The sequence below is a fragment of the Dama dama genome, chromosome 6 (genome assembly GCF_033118175.1).
Source record: "Dama dama isolate Ldn47 chromosome 6, ASM3311817v1, whole genome shotgun sequence".
In the NCBI taxonomy this organism is placed as follows: Eukaryota; Metazoa; Chordata; class Mammalia; order Artiodactyla; family Cervidae; genus Dama; species Dama dama.
In genome coordinates, this window is record NC_083686.1 from 43,321,833 (window position 1) to 43,339,712 (window position 17,880).

The 17,880-nt window shown below is 44.2% G+C and overlaps 1 protein-coding gene across 1 annotated transcript; it reads left to right on the plus strand.

Moving 5' to 3' along the window:
• The first annotated feature begins 8,434 nt into the window (after nt 1-8,434).
• LOC133058557 (small ribosomal subunit protein uS17-like) lies at nt 8,435-8,908 on the plus strand. Its single transcript, XM_061145272.1, has one exon. The coding sequence runs from the start codon at nt 8,435-8,437 to the stop codon at nt 8,906-8,908; it is 474 nt and encodes a 157-aa protein (XP_061001255.1).
• Nucleotides 8,909-17,880: the final 8,972 nt, after the last annotated feature.

Consider the following 17,880-nt stretch of genomic DNA (forward strand, 5'->3'; position numbering starts at 1 on the left):
TGCATTGAGTCCTCTGCAGATTTTTACCTGAATCATAAGCATATCAAAGGAGAGCAGAGTAGCTTAGCGTAGGAGCAGCCTGACAAAAGAGCTGTCATTTTCTAATCCTTGCTGTTCAAAGTGTGGCCCAGGACTGGCGTCATCAGCATGAGCTGCAAGCTTGTGAGAAAAGTGCAGAATCTCAACTCCAATCCAGACCTACTGAATCAGAATCTGCATTTTCAACAAGCTCTCCAGGTGATGTACATGCACTTGAGCAGCACTGATCGAAAAACTCTACAGTCGATTTGCATCCATTTTCTATTATACACACACATGAAACGGCTTAGCGGGGTCTATCAGTTAAGACTATGTTTGAGTGCATGGAACAGTAACTTAATTACAATGGATTAACCAAATAGGCTTTCTATATGTTTGTTTAATTGACTGTTTTTACATAAGACATCATCAGCAGGTAAGGGTGACAAGAAACTGCAGTCATTTTATTTTCCTACTTTCCTGTCTTTAGCATGTGGCTTTTGTGTTCATGGAGACCAGATGGGTGTATTTTAAATAAAAAAGGAAAAAACAAAGGCAAATGCGAGGTAAGACTCTTCCCTTTAAAAGTTTCTGGAGGCCCCTACCTAGGGACTTGCACCTACATCTCATCGGCCAGAATTGGGTCACATGGTCACTCCCGACTGCAAGGGAGTCTGGGAAGGTGAGCATATGTAATTGGGCATCATGCTGCCTTAAGAAAAATTAGGGTTCTCTTGGTAAGGAGACGAAAGGGGAGGATGGATAGTGGAAAGGCCACTAGCAGTATCTGCCGGCCCAGCCTAGAATGAGGCTGGCGTGCACGTCTGAACTCTTAACCGACAATGGGGACACAGCCTTTTCAGTTCTTTAAAAAGAGCCCGGAATAAGAAACAATAACAGTCATTTGGAATACAAATGTTTACAAGATCCCATTGAACATCCTTGGCAAGCTTCCTCGTCCTTTACCTTAAAGCATTTCTTCTCTAAACAATTCACAGTGAACCAGCGTCTGAGCAGAACAGCCTCGTCTGGCAGACTCCGCTGAGGCCCGTCGGTGGTAGTCTGTCAGCACATGACTCGATGCTGACATCATGTTCTGGAAAGAAAGAAGGGAGATGCACAGGAATGTGTGCACTTCAGAAACACCTGCATAGGGAGAGCATTCTTTACTGTTCAAAGTGCTTTCATAGTCACGGGCTAACAGGGGAAAAACGCACCGTTAGTATGACAGTAGGCGAAGCACACCCAGACAGGGCAGGAGATGTGCCCACGTCAGACAATGAGAGAGACGCCAGGTCTCAGCCCCAGCTCAGAAGTCTATCCAACACACCAGAGAAATGATTCAAGAACAAGCCATCCAGGATGAGAAGAGTTAACCAGCTGAGCAGAAAGCGCGCCTTTGGCTTGGAGTTGAGAAGCATGTTTATGATAGAGGATCACTTCCTGTGTTTATCTGGCCCAAGAGTCGAATCCTTGAATGGCAGGTGCTGGAAGGGAATGAGATCAGGCATCCTTTAACAAATTAATTACTCAATTAATATATGTATCTAACTAGGGTCAGGGTTTTTGTTTGTTCATTTCTTGCATTTGAAGTACTCCTTGATGATATCATTGTCATGGTCCTTAACCACCACACAACTGCAACCAACCACTATGCCAGGTGTTTCTGTTAGTGTTTCAGCGGTCTGCCCACTGCCCTCGTTTCTTGTTGTCATCAGCCTTAAGGCTGATTTAGTGTTTAGCAAGTGGAGCAAGCCCGGTCTGTGCTTCTGATGGACAGGCTGTGAATTGGAGGTTTCATGATCTTCTCCTCAGGGTGGATTGATTTTCCAGAGCAGCTCACAAAACTTGGGAAAAGTTTACTCCCTAGATTACCAGTTTATTATAAAGGCTGTAACTCAGCAAAAGTCAGATGGAAGAGATGCAGAGGGCAAGGCACGGGGGAAGAATGTGAAGCTCCCAGGCCGGCTCTGGGCGCCACTCTCCCAGCACCTTCTCCTCTTTACCAAGCCAGGAGCTCTCTGAACCTTGTACTTTCGGGGCTTTTTACGGAGGCTTCATTATGTAGGTGTGATTGATTAAATCATTGGCCAATCATGATTAAACTCAATCCCCAGCCCCGATCCCCTCCCTGGAGGTCAGCAGTGGGAGGGTGGGAGAGGGCTGAAATTTCCAGCTAACCACCTGCTTGATTCCCCTGGTGACCAGTCCTCATCCTGTGGTTATCTAAGGGCTTTCCAAAAATCACCTCCATAACACAAACTCAGGTGTGGTTGAAAGTGAAGTGAAACTCACTCAGTCATGTCAGATTCTTTGCGACTCCATGGACTGTAGCCTGCCAGACTACTCTGTCCATTGGCTTCCCCAAGCAAGAATACTGGAGTGGGTTGCCATTTCCTTCTTCAGGGGATCTTCCTGACCTAGAGATTGAACCCGGGTCTCCTGTATTGCAGGCAGATTCTTTACCATCTGAGCCACCAGGGAAGTCCTTGTTATTCATGACAAGAGGTTCCTTTTGCCTTTCTCACTCTGGAGCTACTTCAGGAACTGGAGCTCTTTGAGGGCAAAAGACCAAATACTATTAAAAAAAAATAATAAGACGTTCCCATTGCTCTTATCACTTAGGAAATTACAAGGGTTTTGGGAGCTGCATGCCAGGAGCTAGATGAAGGGCAAACATATATATTATTTATTAATAATCATGAGATCACAATATCCTTAGAAAGATTCTTCCTAAGGGAGAATTTGCTCTTTTGTTTATGAAAACACCTTGATAAGTTTTGGGAGCCATAAAAACATAAGCCTAGAAGGGAAAAAAATGAAGAATTCAGTGGCTGTGTACAAGAAAGCAGCAGAAACTTGGGACTGTGTCCCATGGATGCTCAGGTGGGTGGCTAGCTGAGGCCCTCAGGCGCCGAGGGGAGCGATGGAGGAGCATGATCTGGGACAGAGCAAGACTCCAGCAACATGCCCGCTGACCCAGAAGGCTGGTGGGGTTGACTCAGGGACTTTTAAATGCCATTTTATATTAACACTGCATAGCGGCTACCATTCCACCACTGATCTTTGTTATCCGTCACCTCGAGCACGGGGCTGTTGCACAAATTGGCCTTGCCTTGGCGATGCTTTGGTGGGTGGAGCGGGCAGGAGCTGCTTGGGCCATGTCTGTGGCCTGCGGTGGGCAGCAGAAGCACTTGTTGCGGTCTGCTGTCTTCCTGTGAAGGGGTAACAACACCCCTTTGCATCTGGGGAGCACCTCCCACTTCATGTGGTAGAGCAGTTAATCATAGCATCCCCATTTCCCCGCCCTACTCAGAGTTAGACACACGACCCAGGCCAGACAATCACAACACCATGTCCCTTTGCCCCTGGGGACTGAACCTAGATATGGGCTTTGGGTCTAAGCTGGGCCAATTAAAGTCCCTCACCTGAGTTTCCCCAGCTGGAATGGTAGGGGTAGTTCTCTACTGTCCTCATGCTTAGAAAGTCGTGAGGGTGGAGGCCTGGGGTCGCAGGCAGCCATCGACCCAGCTAGGGAGAGAATGTCATGAGAGAATGAAGCCAGGCAGAGATGGAAGTTAGAAAGAGAGAGACACAGAGAGTGAAAGAGCATCCCTGCCGTCCTAGGTCTGTGAACTAGTGAATCCCCTTCTTGGTGTGTATCTGCCATTTGCAGCAGAAAGAATCCTAACTAATGGGAGAGTGAAAAAAGGAAGAGAGGAGTGCGTAGAAGGAGGAATACTGGCCACTAGTGTAACTATGAGTCCAGAAGAAGCAGGAATTAAGACCAAAAGAAAGCCAGGAATACATAGGCCAACAAACCCTAAAAATAACCAGACAGAACACCAGACAATTCTCAGTTGATGGGGACTTGAGAAAAAGGTTATTTTTGCATGTTAAAGGAAAAGATAACCACTGACAGGTAGATAATTTATGGACATTAAATACATACTTTTTGTAATTAAGTGCAAATGTTTGATCGATAAGATTTTGTTACCTTCTTGGGGACATTTGTCTACTCTCCCTCAACCCTGGCCATCTCCATGCAGCAATCTTGTTCCACATATTCCACTTTCCACTAAAGGGTCATTTGAAAACCTCAACAAACTGTTTCAAACATATCCCTGCCCAAACTCAATGCCAGAGTAACTAGCAATAACAACAGTAATAAGAAAAGTCATTTAAAAACGCCATATTCTCGGACTTCCCTGGTGGTACAGTGGACAAGAATTTGCCTGATCCAGAAAGATCCCACGTGCCTTGGAGCAACTCAGCCTATGCACCACAACTCCCGGGCCCATGCACTGCAACTACTGAAGCCCGCCTGCCTAGAGCTCATGCTCCGCAACGAGAAGCCCCTACAATGAGAAGCATGTGCACAGCCACTAAAGAAAGCCTGCTTGCAGCTACAGGGACCCAGTGCAACCCAAAGATAAATAAACAAATAATTTTTTTAAAAAACCTTCATATTCTATTCCCATGATGGAAGTCCTAGGAGGTAGCGGGGTGCACAGAAGTCAGGCAAGGATACGGAACATGAGCCATGCTTTTATTGACAAGGCAGGAGAATAAGATTTCTTGGTCTTATGAAGCCCAGGGCTTTGATGGTGTGGTGTCTGTGAATAATTATAGGCATGAAGAAGTTAAGGTTTCTAGAGAGAGTCTCCCTTCAGCTTCACCATCAGCTGTCATCTTACAAATATTCAAACACTGCTCCATTGGGGATGTACTCCTATAAACATGAGTTTTCATGTGACTTCTTATAAGAGTTTACCACCTAAACTTAGAAAAATATGAGAAACATTGGACTTGAATCTCAATTTATGTAACGCATCCAACTACCGAAATACTCATGACTAACTGACTCACAGTTCATGTGACTCATCCTTGGAGTTCCAGATGAGCAATGCAGAAGGATTTTCTCTCTCTTTCTTCTAGATGCAAGCTCCCTCTCCCCCTGCTTTTTTTTTAAAAAAAAAAAAAAAAGAAAAAACCTTGTACCTTGGAATTCGACACTGCCTAGGAGCGAAGAAGGCAAGTTTCTGATGATAGTGATGCTGAGGATAAGAATCCTCAAGGCACAGCATAGGAACCATAATACAGAAGCACAGAATCTTTTCAAGATACAGAATGTGTGTTCATGAACCAGGAGAGGAGTATGCACATATATTTATGTCCCCTTTCTCCAGGGGGAGAGCTGAGGCAGAGAATGCTGGTTGTCCCCTTAGGCCTTCTCTCTCTCTTTTTTAAAGAGTGCTTGCTGTTGGGTTTTTGTTTAGCTGGTTGTGTGTACACTAGCATGTCTCTCTTTCTTCCTGTAATTTTATCTGAGGAGAACGGCTGTCCAGCTAAAGACTAAATAGTGTCATTTCCCATGTAGTTAGATTTTTTAGCCAGCCTCCATCAAGCTCTGCTTCCTGGTATTCACGTATTTGCATAGGCCCTTCTCATACTGAACCAGGGCTGGTCTGTGTGGCCAGTTAAAAAAAAAAAAAAAAAAGCAGAAATGATGTGTCACTGCTGAGATTAGTTTCTAAAAGATACTGCAGCTATTCTCTCTCTCCCCCTGCTTCTTGGATTAGTTGCTCTGGGGAAAGGCAGCTGCCATGTGGAACTGAGACCCCTGAAAACAGCCAGTAAAGATAGAGGTCTGCCGAGAACCCTATGAGTAGGCTTGAAAGTGCATCCTCCAGTCCTTGTCTAGCCTTCAGATAACTGCAACCTCAGAACCACAATCACCCAGCTACACTGCTCTTGAGATGGTTTGATAGGGTAAAGGTCTGTTGTTTTAATCTGCTAAGCTTTGGGATAATTTGTTATGCAGCAATAGATAACTAAAGCACTGCATGTGACCAATGAAGTGATGTGTGCTACTTCCAGGTAATGCTCCTACGAAGAGTGAGTGCGCTCTCTTGTCACTCTTTCCCACTTCCCATGATCAAGGATATGAGTATCCCATGATCAAGGATGTGAGTGTCTCAGTAAGTGGAAAGCCCAGGTGGCCCGGTGGTAAAGAATCCACCTGCCAGCGCAGGAGATGCAAAAGACGCGTGTTTCAATCCCTGGGTCAGGAAGATCTTCTCGAGTAGGAAACAGCAACCCACCCCAGTATCCTCGCCTGGAGAATCCCATGGACAGAGGAGCCTGGGGAGCTACAGTCCATGGCGTCGCACAGCTGAGCACCATCCACACAAGGCTTTGAGCTGTCTCAGCTCATAGATGACAGCAACCCCTTAGGCTCAGGAGGGCAACAGAATAGAAAGAGCCTGCGCCTCAGGATTAGTCAGGAAATGCCAGGTTTAGCTGTGCTAGCAACCTCTGATCTCAGTGGCCTGAGAGCAATGCTGTATTTCTCACATCCACAAATCTGAGGCAGTTCTGAGAAACTCTTCAGGATGGCTGTCCTTTATGTCAATAGTTCTCCCTCAAATTTCAGGGGGAGGGAACATAAGCACGAGAGCCTCGCATTGGCATCTAAATGCTTCGGTGACACACCTCACACTCATTCACATTGTTGTTGTTGTTGTTCAGCAGCTAAGTTGTGTCCGACTCTTTGTGACCCTACGGACTGCAGCACGCTAGGCTTCCCTGTCCTTCACCATCTCCCAGAGTTTGCTCAAACTCATGTCCATTGAGTTGATGATGCCATCCAACCATCTCATTCTCTGTCACATTTCACTGGCCAAAGCAAGCTGCATGACCACAACTAACCCCAAGCGGGGTTAGCAGAGAAGCACATTCCTTCCTTATTCCCAGAGGAAGAAGACTGGAAACACTTTTTTGTAGAACTAACAACCACCAAAGTACTCAACACCATCAACTCATTACACCAACCCTGGACTTCTATGTAGGATGATACCTGGTAGAGAAATAAACTTACATATTGACTAAGTTACAGTGTTGGGGATCTCTTATTATAGAGCCTAGCTTTTATCCTAGGCAATGAAGGCATATAGATTAATGAATGGACCTATATTTTAGTCAAGGCCACAGCTTCTGGCAGGAGGGCCTTTCACAGCTATAAGTCTCTTCAGCGTCCAGTAACCTCTTCCTCTCCTTGATCCATTCTAATCCAAGAGGTAATAACTGTTATCAGCTCCCATGTTTCACTTCCTTGTTGGTTCCCTTAATACCCCTTACATCCTTGTAGAGTCCTTTCATTCAGTTCAGTTCAGTAGCTCAGTCATGTCCCACTCTTTGCGACCCCATGGACTGCAGCACGCAAGGCCTCCCTGTCCATCACCAACTCCCAGAGCTTGCTCAAACTCACATCCTTCTCCTAATTACTTCTGATATCTATTTCCTGTCAGTACCCAAACCAATACAATACTCCTCCCTGGACTTATAGCTGTTAGTCAAAATAAGTGATGACATAAGAAATGGGTAGATGTGAAAATCTCAGAAGGATGGTGATGATGTTTTAGATCAACAGTGAAATAAAAGAGCAAACAGGGATTAGCACCCAGATCTCATAGTGCATGGGAAATCTATCCCCTCTATTGGCATCATCAAGACGGTGAGAAGCCAAGTGGCATGTTAAATACTTGCAACTTTACACTAAAACTGTTCCAGCAAAAGCTATTTGACACACTTATTCAAAAATTAAAGCTTATCCCCAAATATCTCCATTATTCATTTCAAATATCACTGGCTTACCAACTTAATTCCTTAGCTGGAGTTCAACTGAGTTCAGCCAGGAAGCTTTGAATTAGAACATGGAATTTGCCAGGTTTCTGTTTGAACAAGATTCAAGGCGCCTCCAAATTTCACAGGTCACAAAGTGTACAGCTCACAGCCTAACTCATCTAGGGTAAAAGAAGGAAAGAGAAAAAATAGTGAATGAGAGAGAGTGTGTGTGAGAGAAAGTGGTGGGGTAGGGGGCTAGGGGAAGAGAAGGAGGAAGGTTAACGAGAGAGGGAGGGAGGAAGGAATGAAACTGCCTATCAAATTCATAGTAAGAAAGGTGATTCTTCAAATGAGGAGCTGTCTCTTCCACATTAAAAAACCAAAATACCCTCAATTTGGAGTGCTCCGCAAGGCCAAACAGCTAGGGGACCCAGTAGAGAATGCAGCTTTGCTGCCAGACATGTCAGCTTCCTGTGGAGGGATCTGCAGGGGCTGAAGGAAGAGACAGATCAAGGAAAACGACTTTCATCCATAAAGATGTCTGGGATATAAATTCCTCTAAGACCAAACAACACAGTGGAGAAGAAAATGAAAAATATGAGTCTTCATCCATTTATTAAAATATTCACTCTTTCTAATACAAAGCAAACAACGCCAACAAAATCATGCGTATTTTGTTAGGATGCTTTAGGCTCCAAGTGAGTGAATATCCAACTGAAAGTGTCTTATCAGGCTTTCTATTTTCTCATAGAAGAAAAGTAGGCCTTCTTTTTTTCAGGGAACAGGGAAGATGGCAGACATTCAGACTGACCATGCGTGCCAAAAGCAACCAACCATCTTTCAAAATAAGAAGAGGGTCCTGCTTAGAGAAACTGGCAAGGAGAAGCTCCCACGATACCACAAGAACATAGGTCTGGGCTTCAAGACACCCAAGGAGGCCATCGAGGGCAACTACATCGACAAGAAATGCCCTTTTACTGGTAATGTCTCCATCCGAGGGCAGATTCTGTCTAGTAACCAAAATGAAGATGGAGAGGACCACTCTCTCATCCTCCCAGACTACCTCCACTACATCGGAAAGCATAACTGCTTTGAGAAGGGTCACAGGAACATGTCTGTGCGCCTTTCCCCCTGTTTTAGGGGCGACCAGATCGGGGACGCTTTCACAGAGGGCGACTGCTGGCCCCCGAGCAAGACGGTGCCCTTCCACACGCACAAGGTCACCAAGGCTGCTGGCACCAAGAAGCAGGTCCAGAAGTTCTGACACTGGACCCCCTGCCCACTTCTCCAAACAGAACAGTTATTTTCCCAGTCCAAAAAAAAAAAGGAAGAAAAAAAAGTAGGTGACTCTAGGTTTGGCTAATTCGACCACCTAACTAGGCCAGAGCGCTGTGTCCTCCTCTCTTAGTTTCTCACCTCTTTCTCCTCATGGTTGCAAGATTACTATTTCAGTTCCAAGCATCACCTCTCACATGACACCATCCAGACACAGGAAGGGAAAGCCTTGGCTTTCTCTTCAAGTATCTCTCATTTTACTCTCCTAGAGAGAAAAAGCCTTCCCCAGAAGCCCCCAGCAGTCTTCCCCTCGCCCCTCATTGTCTGGAATTTGCACCACATGCCCACTCCACGCTTATAACTAGCAAAGATAATCAACACTTAGAGCAGACTGGTGCATAGCAGGAGCTCATTTACCATTTGCCAAATAAATGAAAGGTGAATTGGACTGACAAGGTTGCCTTAGACTAATTACAGTCTGTTTCCTAGAATTCATTTTCCTAGAACACGTTGTTAGGTGGCTGAAGAAAATTTGTATTTTCTTATCAAAGAGGAAGAAAGGGGCTCATCTAGTGGCTTAGTGGTAAAGAATCCGCCTGCCAATGAGGGGACATGGGTTCAATCCCTGGTCTGGGAAGATCCCACACGCCTCAGAGCAGCTAAGCCCACTCTCCACAACCACTGAGCCCATATACCGCAACTACTGAGCCTGCACCCCAGAGCCTGTGCTCTGTAAGAAGAGGAGCCTCTGCAATGAGAAACCCATGCACAGCAACTATTCACAGAGTAGGCTCCGCTAGCCGCAACTAGAGAAAAGCAGGTGCACCAGTGAAGACCCAGCACAGCCAAAAATAAATAAATAAAATTAGTTTTTAAAAAAAACGAGGCAGGAATGGATTTTGAGCAGTCAGCAAACAGCATGTGCCACATTAAGCCATTTATTTTTTTTTAATTAATTAACTTATTTCTTGGCTGTGCTGGATCTTCGTTGCTTTGGATGGGCTTTCTCTAGTTGCAGCAAGCTGGGGCTGCTCTCCCCCGCTGCGCTCGGGCTTCTCATTGCAGAGACTCCTCCTGTTGTGCAGCATAGGCTCCCGGTGCTCGATCGTCAGTAGCTGCCGCACACAAGCTCAGTAGCTGAGGCTCACAGGCTCTAGAGTACAGGCTCCGTACTTGTGGCACATGGGTCTTGTTGCTCTGTGGCATGTGGAATCTTCCCGGACCGGGGATTGAACCCATGTCCCCTGCACTGACATGCAGATTCTTATTCACTGTGCCACCAGAGAAGTCCAAGTCATTTCTTTCCTTTCTTCTTTTTTTTTGGTCAAATCAAGTGGCTTGTGGGATCTTAGTTCCTCTATCAGGGATTGAACTCAGAGCCCTGGCAGTGAAAATGCCAGGTCCTAACTACTGGACCACCAGGGAATTCCCACACCATTTCTTCTTTAAGCAGAGAAAAAGAGCAACCCAAGAAAGAAATTATTACTAATAGTTACTTTAGGAAAAAAATCGTTCTTTGGATTTAAACAAATTGTTCATGCAAGGGAGTAGTATCTTATTAGGGGAGAAGTTACCATGTTCTAGAGAGAAATGAACTTTTTTCTTCCCCAGCTGAGACATCAGTTCCTTTAGGATATTCTCTGCCCATACCGAAAGGTTGTTGCTGAACAATAAGACCCCGGGATTCTTGGCCTCTGGAGGAGATGAATTCAATCTGGGGCCAGAGACGAGGCTGGATCGCTCAGAGCTTTTGTGTAATAAAATTTTATTAAAGTATAAAGGAGATAGAGAAAGCTTCTGACACAGGTGTCAGAAGGGGGCAGAAAGAGTACCCCCCTGCAAGTCTTCAGCTGGATGTTACATAGCCACTAGCAGTCTGTTAACAAAAAGAAAGGAATGTCTTAAAACTCAGGATGGCACCAGGCCCCTCATCCATAAATTGCATTTTGTGATAATCTTGGCACCAGATAATTCATCCCAGGCCATAAAACGATTGACTTGAATCTTGTAGAAGGGCAAATTACCAAACAAATAGTATCATTTGCATAGATTAGGGGAACAATATCTGAGTATAACATACTGGTCTGTCAAGTAGGTTCTGAGCCATTTGGAGGAACTTACAGAGTCTGGGGTAAATGCATAGCACATTAACATAGCTTAAGACAAACATTTCCATAAGAAAAATGTATTGGTTAACTCAAGGTTTTGAGAATAGTTAGCTTCAGGTGAAACCAGGTGTCATGGCAACACAGTATTTTAAGAGAAACCTCCTTTTAAATTTGTATAGATAACGGAAAAAAATATGGCCAGTTTGTTTCCTCCTGCTGCTTAAGAGAGATAAAAATGTCTGGCACTTGCAGCCTATTTCCTCCGTTTGGAGACCCCCGGCCTTCCTGCCTGTTACCCTCTCAATGCCCAGTCTGGGTTAGGTGTCTTTCCCGTGTATTATCAAAAGCACTCTTTACCTCCCCACAGTATAGCACTTGCCACACCAGATCATACATCACTGTCGACCCCTGCTGTGGAGACTGTGTGTGTTCACTAAACTCTCCTTTGTTTTCCATGCGCTCAGTTATGTTTCCCAACCTCCCCTGCAGTCAGGTGTGGCCACGCGACTCAGTCTGGTCAATGTGGCTTGGGTGAAGTGATGTTTGCCACTTCCAGGCTTGGCCTTATCATGACAACTACCCATGCAGGCTCCTAAACTCTCTTTCGGATCTGCTGGCTGAATGGAGAGGGTTCTGTAGACATAAAAGAATGTGAAGGAGCCTTGGACCCAGAAAGACCACATGGAGCAGAACACCTGTCTTCATGCTTGAAGAATCTGGTTTTTTTTGCATGTGTGCTAAGCCACTGAGAATTAGCTGTTTGTTTGTGTGTTTTTGTTAGTGAAGTCATCCCACCCTGACTAACACAGTTCCACATTAGAATGAAAACCTCTTGAGAATAGAAATTTCCTCCCTCTATTCCACCAGGTATCCCTTGCTTTGGGTAGACTCTGGCAGTTGGTGATGGACAGGGAGGCCTGGCGTGCTGTGGATCATGGGGTCGCAAAGAGTCGGACACGACTGAGCGACTGAACTGAACTGATTCCTTGCTTTAGTATAGTGCCTATCACACAACAGGCACTTAGAGCATTTTTTTTTCATTATGCTGGGAAATATTTCATTCTTTGGCCTCTTCCTTTGTTCTTTGAAATAACCAACTCTCTGACCCTCCCTGGTTCAATCATGGCCACATAAAGGAATTCCTTCAACAGCAGCTTTTTACCCCAAGGAAGCAGAGATGACAAGTGGCTGACTTTTTTTTCTGCTGTTACTCTGCCCCCAATACCCCATTCTATTTCTGCTCCTCCATCAAATTCGTCAACATTTTTTTTTTAATGAGATAAATGTAACTGTCTCAACATGTGTCAAGTACCTGAGTGAGTGTTAGTCAATCAGTTGTATCCAACTCTTTGTGACCCCACCGACTGTAGCCTGCCAGGCTCCTCTGTCCATGCAATTCTCCAGGCAAGAATACTGAAGCAGGTCACCATGCCCTCCTCCAGGGGATCTTCCCAACCCAGGAATCAAACCTAGGTCTCCTGCATTATAGGCAGGTTCTTTACCATCTGAGCCACCAGGGAAGCGTCAAATACCTACTATGTGCCAAAATAGCTTTAACTTTGCAGTGATGTATCAGTAATTTTTGATATCTCCTCACAGCTCTACACTGAAACTAACAGTAAATCCTTTTAAAAGAGGACTGGAGTCACCTATGTTGATTGTCCTCCTTAGCAACGAGGAAGGGAGGAAAGAAGCTGACTCTCACATGTAAACTCTGCATTGCGAAGAAGATGACACCCGGGGGCAAAATGAAAGGCAGAAGCTTTCCCCCAATTTTTATGTATTTAAAAAGAATACTCAACAAAGCATTTAAGGATCAAAAAGATCAGTGTCAACAAGGTGCTCTGATGTAAAATGAGTCAGAAATATTCTTGCTATTACCCCCAGCACACATTACATGCAAGTATTGCTGAACCTCTAACCAATGTTTTGGAGTAGTATTTGAAACACCAGTGATATCACCTGGGGTATCTTTTTAGAAAAATATTTATTTATTTATTTGGCTGCGCTGGGTCTTAGTTGTGGCACATAGGATCTTCAATTTTCGTTGCAGCATGCGAACTCCTTAGTTGCAGCATGTGGGATCTAGTTCCCTGACCAGGGAGTGAACCCATGCCCCCTGCATTGGGAGTACCAAGTCTTAACCACTGGGCCACCAGGGAAATCCCTGGGGGTAACTCTTTAAAATTGCAGATTATGAATTTTTAATTAGCTTTCCTCCCAGTAAAGTTCGAGGGACATTGCTACTTAGCCTGTTTTTTTTTTTTAAAAATCACCCATTTTCATCACACAAACTGGAAACAACTTTAGCATCTCCCATTCTGTCAAATCCCTTTCCCTTTTATTAATAACTAGCTAAGTCCCTGCTAGGAAACCACCCCAAAATAGCTGCAGGATTTTCTTCCTGCTGCATTGGTTGGGGTGGGACAGTCACAGGTGCCCTCCATGGCCTCTGCATATTATTTTTCTTTCATCACTCAACTGCAAAGCATGGCCAGTTCATATCCCAGAGGTCATGGCAAATTTATGCAACCAGGAACTTGGCTCAGGTTAAGGTATTTACTGATTTTCTTTTCATCTCAAAAACACCCACTGGAGTTCTCAATGTTAGTGAATGTGTCAAATGATACAGCCACCTCTGAAAAATTGTTTGATAGTATCCACTAAAGTTAAAACATATCTTCTGTTTAACTAAAGATAGTTAAATCTATTTTCTGACCCATTGGTGGGAAAGTTCTTTACCTCTAATGCCACCTGGGAAGCCCCATAAATACTGTATCAGTTCAGTTCAGTCGCTCAGTTGTGTCCGACTCTTTGCAACCCCATGAACCACAGCACGCCAGGCCTCCCTGTCCATCACCAACTCCCGGAGTTTACTCAAACTCACGTCCATTGAGTCGGTGATGCCATCCAGCCATCTCATCCTCTGTCGTCCCCTTCTCCTCCTATACTGTATAGATTGTTGCAAATACAATATAAATGATATGTAAATAGCTGCTTACAAATGGCAAATTCAAGTTTTGCTTTTTGGAACTCTGGAATTTTTTCTCAAATATCTTTTGATCCATGGTTTGCTGATTCTGTGGATGTGGAACCCTGGCGTTCAGAGGTCTGACTATATTTACCCCCATCACCTACCACCAGGTGGGTTAGTAGCTAAAACCTCATTGCCCTTCTGTAGCCAAATGTAGCTGTTGCTGATCCTTTCTTCATGTCTCTTTGAAATCTTCTAACTTCCTTTTTTTTTTTTTTTTTTGCCCATTTCCATCTTTTTCACAAATTGGCTTCAGCTTCTAGTACCTTGATTGGTGGATTTAAACAGGACCTATGACCAACCTAGACAGCATATTAAAAAGCAGAAACATTACTTTGTCAACAAAGGTCCATCTGGTCAAGGCTATGGTTTTTCCAGTGGTCATGTATGTATGTGAGAGTTGGACTGTGAAGAAAGCTGAGCGCCGAAGAATTGATGCTTTTGAACTGTGGTGTTGGAGAAGACTCTTGAGTCCCTTGGACTGCAAGGAGATCCAACTAGTCCATCCTAAAGGAGATCAGTCCTGGGTGTTCATTGGAGGGACTGATGTTGAAGCTGAAACTCCAATACTTTGGCCACCTGATGTGAAGAGCTGACTCATTTGAGAAGACCCTGATGCTGGGAAAGATTGAGGGCAGGAGAAGAAGTAGACAACAGAGGATAAGATGGTTGGATGGCATCACTGACTCAATGGACATGGGTTTGGGTGGACTCTGGGAGTTGGTGATGGACAGGGAGGCCTGGCGTGCTGCGGTTCTTGGGGTCGCGAAGAGTTGGACATGACTGAGCGACTGAACTGAACTGAACTGAACTTGTGGTTTGGGACACAGTCCACATAGGTTTGCCAAACAGAATGAATGTCATACAAAAGCAGCTTGGTGAACTGCTGGCAACGGCGGGTTTAGGACACTAAAAGCTAAGGTTCTGGGAAGCCAAGATGAAGATGGTTAAATAAACTATTACAGTTAGATAAGAAATACAAAACAGAGCACATAGGCCCATGAAAGTCCCCACATTTCTAGCTCCTTTCATCTTAGCTTTTTGCTCAGAACTTCACAAACTATAAAATTCAGGTTTTTCAGGGCAAAAGTGCCAACCCATTTGGACAGAATTCAACTTTTGTTCCAAAGGGAACAAACGATTCTCTGCCCACAGTTGAGTCATAGCAAGCTAATCCAAACTAAGAAAAAACTTCAAAGCATCAAATATCCCTCTTTAAATTACTGAACATTCTGAGTCACCCACAGAAAGGAAAACAATGGTGAATTAGGAGAAACTAAGGGACCTTCTTGACTTGGAGGAGGAGTCTGTCCTTGAGGACAAGCAGCTATCTTTGCTGATTAATGTTAATGGAAAGAAGATAGGGCATGAGAGTGGTCACTTCTTGAAGGAACCCAACTTGCTAAGAAGTCACAATGCTCTGGGCTTCTTAAGTAGCTCAGTGGTGAAGAGTCTGCCTTCCAATGCAGGAGACACTGGAGACATGGGTTTGATCCCTGGGTGGGGAAGATCCCCTGGAGGAGGACGTGGCAACCTACTCCAGTAATCTTGCCTAGGAGATCCCATGGACAGAGGAGCCTGACTGGCTACAGTCCACGGGGTCACAAAGAGTCGGATACGACTTGGCGACAGAACATGCATGCATGTTTGATGCTCTAGGCTGGTGGTTCTCAACCTTGGCTGCATGTTGGATTTCATATGGTGTCCTAAAAACCACTGAGGTCTGGATTCTACCCTAGAGACTCTGGTTTAATTGGTCTGGGCTGTGGCCTGAGCATCGAGATTTTTAAAATCTCCCACATGATTTCAATGTGCTGCCAAGGTTGAAAACCACTGACCTAAGTTCCAGAACCCAGCAGGGAACTTAGCAGGCTACCAAACATTCAGTAAATACTTGTTACCGTTGGTCATAGTAATTTTAAAAAAGAATTTTTATTGAGATAAAATTCACATAACATAAAATTCACCATTTTTAAAAAAATTTATTTTTAATTGGAAGGTAATGCTTTATAAAATTGAGTTGGTTTCTGCCATATATCAACAGCCACCATTTTAAAGTATTTAATTCATGGGATTTTAATATACTCACAGAGTTGTGTGACCAGCACTATTATATAATATCAGAACATTTTCATCACTGTAGACTCTGTATCTATTAACGGACAGCCCCTATTCCCCCTTCCTTCAAGCCCCTGGCAACCATTTAATCTGTTTTTTCTCTTTATAGATTTACCTATTCTGGACATTTCACATAAATGGAATCATACAGTACATGGCCTTGGTGTCCAGCTTTTTCAGTTAGTGTAATGTTGTCAGGGCTCATTCATGTTGTTGTATGTATCAGAGCTTCACTCCTTTCTATGACTGAATAACATTCCATGGGTATACATTCATCAGTTGATGGACATGCGCATTATTTCCAATTAATATGGAAATTGCTGCTTCGATCATTCATGTACAAGTTTTTTTTTGCGTGTGTGTGAATGTATATTTTTGTTTCTCATGGGTGAATACGCAGCTAGACGTGGCATGACTGAGTCACATGGTAAATCTGTATTTACCTTTTGGAGGAACTGCCAAACTGTGTCCACAGTAGCTGCACCATTTTATACGTCAGCAGGTGAGGATTCCAGTTTTTCCATATTGTTGGCAACATTTATTGTTCTCCATTTAAAATGACATATAGTGCCTATGAAGTGGTACTCATTGTGATTTTGATTTGCATTTTCCTGGTGAGTAACTTGCTGAGCATTTTTCATAAACTTATTGGTCATTTGAATACCTTCTCTAGGGAAATGTCTGTCTAAATCCTTTGCCTATTTTTAAAATGGGTTATTTGTTTTTGTTTTTTAATTGTTGAGCTGTAAGAGCTTTTAATATATTTTGGCTGTTGGATCTTTATTCCATACATGGTTTTAGAAATATTTTCTCCCACCCTATGGATTGTCTTTTCACTTTCTCAATAGTGTCCTCTGATGCATAAAAGTTTTTAGATGAAGTCCAATTGACCTATTTTTCTTTGATTACTTGTGTATTTGGTATCATATCTATGTGACACTAATTTTGATAAATAAAGCCATTTTTTTCTCTTTCGCTGGGGCAGGCAGCATCTGAGATGGCTCCAAATCCCAACGCCGGAGATTCATGCTCTTGTGGAATCCCCTACCCCTGCCTGGGTTAGACCCCACGACAAAAGTGATGGGATGTCACTTCCAAGATTGGGTGACAGAAAGACTGCTGCTTGCTCTGTTTTGCTCACTCTTACTCTGAGGGATTCTGCTGCCCTATGGAGAGGCCCCACACGCCAAGAACTGAGGGAGGTTTCCAGTCAACAGCCAGCCTGGAGCTAGGCACCCACCTAAGCTGCACCCAGATTCCAGACCCATAGAAACTGAGATAACAAGCGCTTATTATTTGAAGGCACTGAGTTGCAGGGTAGTTTATTACACAACAGTAGATAACTCATACGATGACTTTCTGCAAAGGCAAAACAAGGAAAAGCGATCAACTAGACTAAGGCCCTGGCAGCCAAGCACTCTTGCCTCTGAAGTGCTCAGTCGCTTCAGCCACATCCGACTCTTTGTGACCCCATGGACTGAAGCCCGCCAGGCTCCTCTGTCCGTGGGATTCTCCAGGCAAAAATACCGGAGTGGGTTGCCATTTCCTACTCCAGGGTATCTTCCCAACCCAGGGATCAAACCTGTGCTTCCCATATTGGCACATGGATTCCTTACCACTGAGCCACCTGGGAAGCCCTTAATATAACATACATTATATGTTATATTATATATTAATATATTAAATGTAAAGTAATATATT

Coding starts and splice junctions, on each gene's coding strand:
- LOC133058557 (XM_061145272.1), top strand. CDS start 8,435: ATGGCAGACATTCAGACTGACCATGCGTGCCAAAAGCAACCAACCATC.